The 2,241-nt window shown below is 33.6% G+C and overlaps 1 protein-coding gene across 1 annotated transcript; it reads right to left on the bottom strand.

Annotated features, from left to right (window-relative positions):
* Positions 1-541: 541 nt before the first annotated feature.
* LOC143619715 (kirola-like) lies at positions 542-1,555 on the bottom strand. The gene is made up of 2 exons (XM_077091582.1): positions 1,310-1,555; positions 542-990 (listed from the first exon to the last, which is right to left on the bottom strand). Exons 1-2 carry the CDS (start codon positions 1,494-1,496, stop codon positions 722-724), a joined length of 456 nt encoding a protein of 151 aa, XP_076947697.1. The 5' UTR covers positions 1,497-1,555; the 3' UTR covers positions 542-721.
* Between the last annotated feature and the right edge of the window lie 686 nt (positions 1,556-2,241).

Raw genomic sequence — 2,241 nt, 5'->3', positions numbered from 1 at the left:
GGTTTTCGGTGAGGCCATTTGAGGGGTTAATGGGTTATTGTGTTTGTGTTTGTTTGTTTTTTTGGTTTTATAAAAAAATAATAAATAAAGGGACTTCGAAGCCCCCATACCATTGAGGGGCATCTTTGGGGTGGGGCTTTGAAGCCCCCAGTGCCCATGTGGTGCTGACGTGGCACTGGGAAGGAGCTTCAACTACTCAAGGGTCCCTCTCAAAATACATTAAAGTGCACTAACTATTATAACGATGCGTCACATATGTATATTATTGTTAAGACACTTGTGTCCAAAACTTAATAGACGTTACGACCCACTCGCCTCTAAACTCAGATATGTGAATATGTCGCCTCTTGGTTTCTGCTACGTTTTTCTTTCTATAAATTTTAGGTTTTTTTAAAATAACTGCCTTCTATATATTCACATTAAGAAGAGTGAGACAGGTGCGATGAATCATCGAATCCAATGGATATATAGTTGAGATGATTTATGAATTTTAGTAGATTAACGGATAAAAACAAAAAAAGGGACAAGTTTGTGCTAGCTTTATAAATTTTAATATGCATTAACGAACTTATTTAGTATTAGTGAATATCCAAACTTTTATTTAAAAAAAAAACAAGCAAGCGACGTAACATATATAACGTAGCAGAACAACACAATCCAAATCAATTATTTAGAATCACTCTACACCGGTGACCAATACACACGATTTGATTTTGATTTGTTAGCTTTGGAGATGGTGAGTTTCTATGTCTTTGGTGACCATCTTATAAAAGTCCATGAGCGAATCGGGATCAGGAACATTAGTGTTCAGCTTCTCATACTCAACAGTCCATGTGACCATGTGGTTTATACCATGTTTGTCTACATGAACATGTATAACAAATGTCTTATATAGTTTCAGGAGATCTCCTTCAAGTATCTCAAAAGTCACCGACTTTTTGTCTTCGTTGATGTCCTTAATTAGTGTTTTCGCAACACAATCTTTTCCATCTGCAACCATGTATATATACACAGGGATGATATTCGGTTCACATGAAATTAGCCAACTAATCGTACAAATAATAGCATAATAATTATTAGTCTACATATTTGAACTAGAGTAACTAAATTAAAAAATTAATTAGTGTAAGTAATAATAGTTACTAGTGTTAACATAATTACTATAGTTATTTGTACGTTTTTCACATTAAAATTTGTTTGTATTTGATCTTAACACATACATATATCATCCAAAACTTTGATTTTAAGCGTTTTGCAAATTTTGATAATTAAAGAAAGACGTTAGGTTACGCGTATAGGTGTTATTTACCATGGAAATAGTTCCAGAAAAGAACCGAGCCTACGGTGCCAACTTCACCATCATGGGTTTGACATTTTTGGATGGTGGTTGGGGTCAAGCTCGGAACTTGGTGTGGATTCCCCTTCCATAACTCGTGAAAAACATCACCCTCCGACTTGATCTCAATCTGAGCAACTCTTTTACCACTCAATGACATCTCTCAATATATAGATTAAACTAGTACACTAAGATGTGAATTACTTGTTTATATCTTCACTATTTATAGACCTCCTCCCCTCCCCTCCCCATCCTCTAATAACTGAACCACCCTATAACTTAATACGGAGTATTAAATTGTATAGATATATTTAATGCTCCATGCCTTATTATGATACCATGTTTTTTAGACATCTTTTATGTTGCTAAATTGTAACTGTAAAAATCTTACAAATTCACATATTTGCAAACTTAAGTACTTAACCATACTTTTTGGGTATAGAGTGTGCATTTTGATTGTTGAATCATGACAAAATGGTGTTATAACAAAATGGTATAATCATTCATCGATGATTATCTAGTAATATTACCTCTTAGTGTGTTAAGTCAAATAAAGCCACAGAGATAACATGGGCGCCACTAAACAAAAACATGTGTAAAGGCGTAAGTCGCCTGTTGGTGTGCGATAGGTATAGTATGAAAAATGTGTTAATTTTTTCATAGGTTTGTTCATACAATGTTGAGTTTTAAATTTATAAAAATAATTATTATCTTAACTAAACCACACACATATAGGCAAGTGTACCTATCATATATGTAGTAAAGTATATGTAAGAACCATGTATCGATACACGGACACACATAGAGTTTTACTACTAAATCGTTGTATTTATTTAACCGGAAGTGAATATCATTTTAGTTTTGGTTTTGGTTTTGGTTTTGGTTTTTAGTAGATAAGTTCTAGG

The sequence above is a fragment of the Bidens hawaiensis genome, unplaced genomic scaffold (genome assembly GCF_021521415.1).
Source record: "Bidens hawaiensis isolate Kalapana, Puna unplaced genomic scaffold, B.hawaiensis_p1.1 tig00000296_1, whole genome shotgun sequence".
In the NCBI taxonomy this organism is placed as follows: Eukaryota; Viridiplantae; Streptophyta; class Magnoliopsida; order Asterales; family Asteraceae; genus Bidens; species Bidens hawaiensis.
The sequence above is the reverse complement of the archived record's forward strand: the minus strand, read 5'-3'. Positions and strand labels throughout refer to the sequence as shown.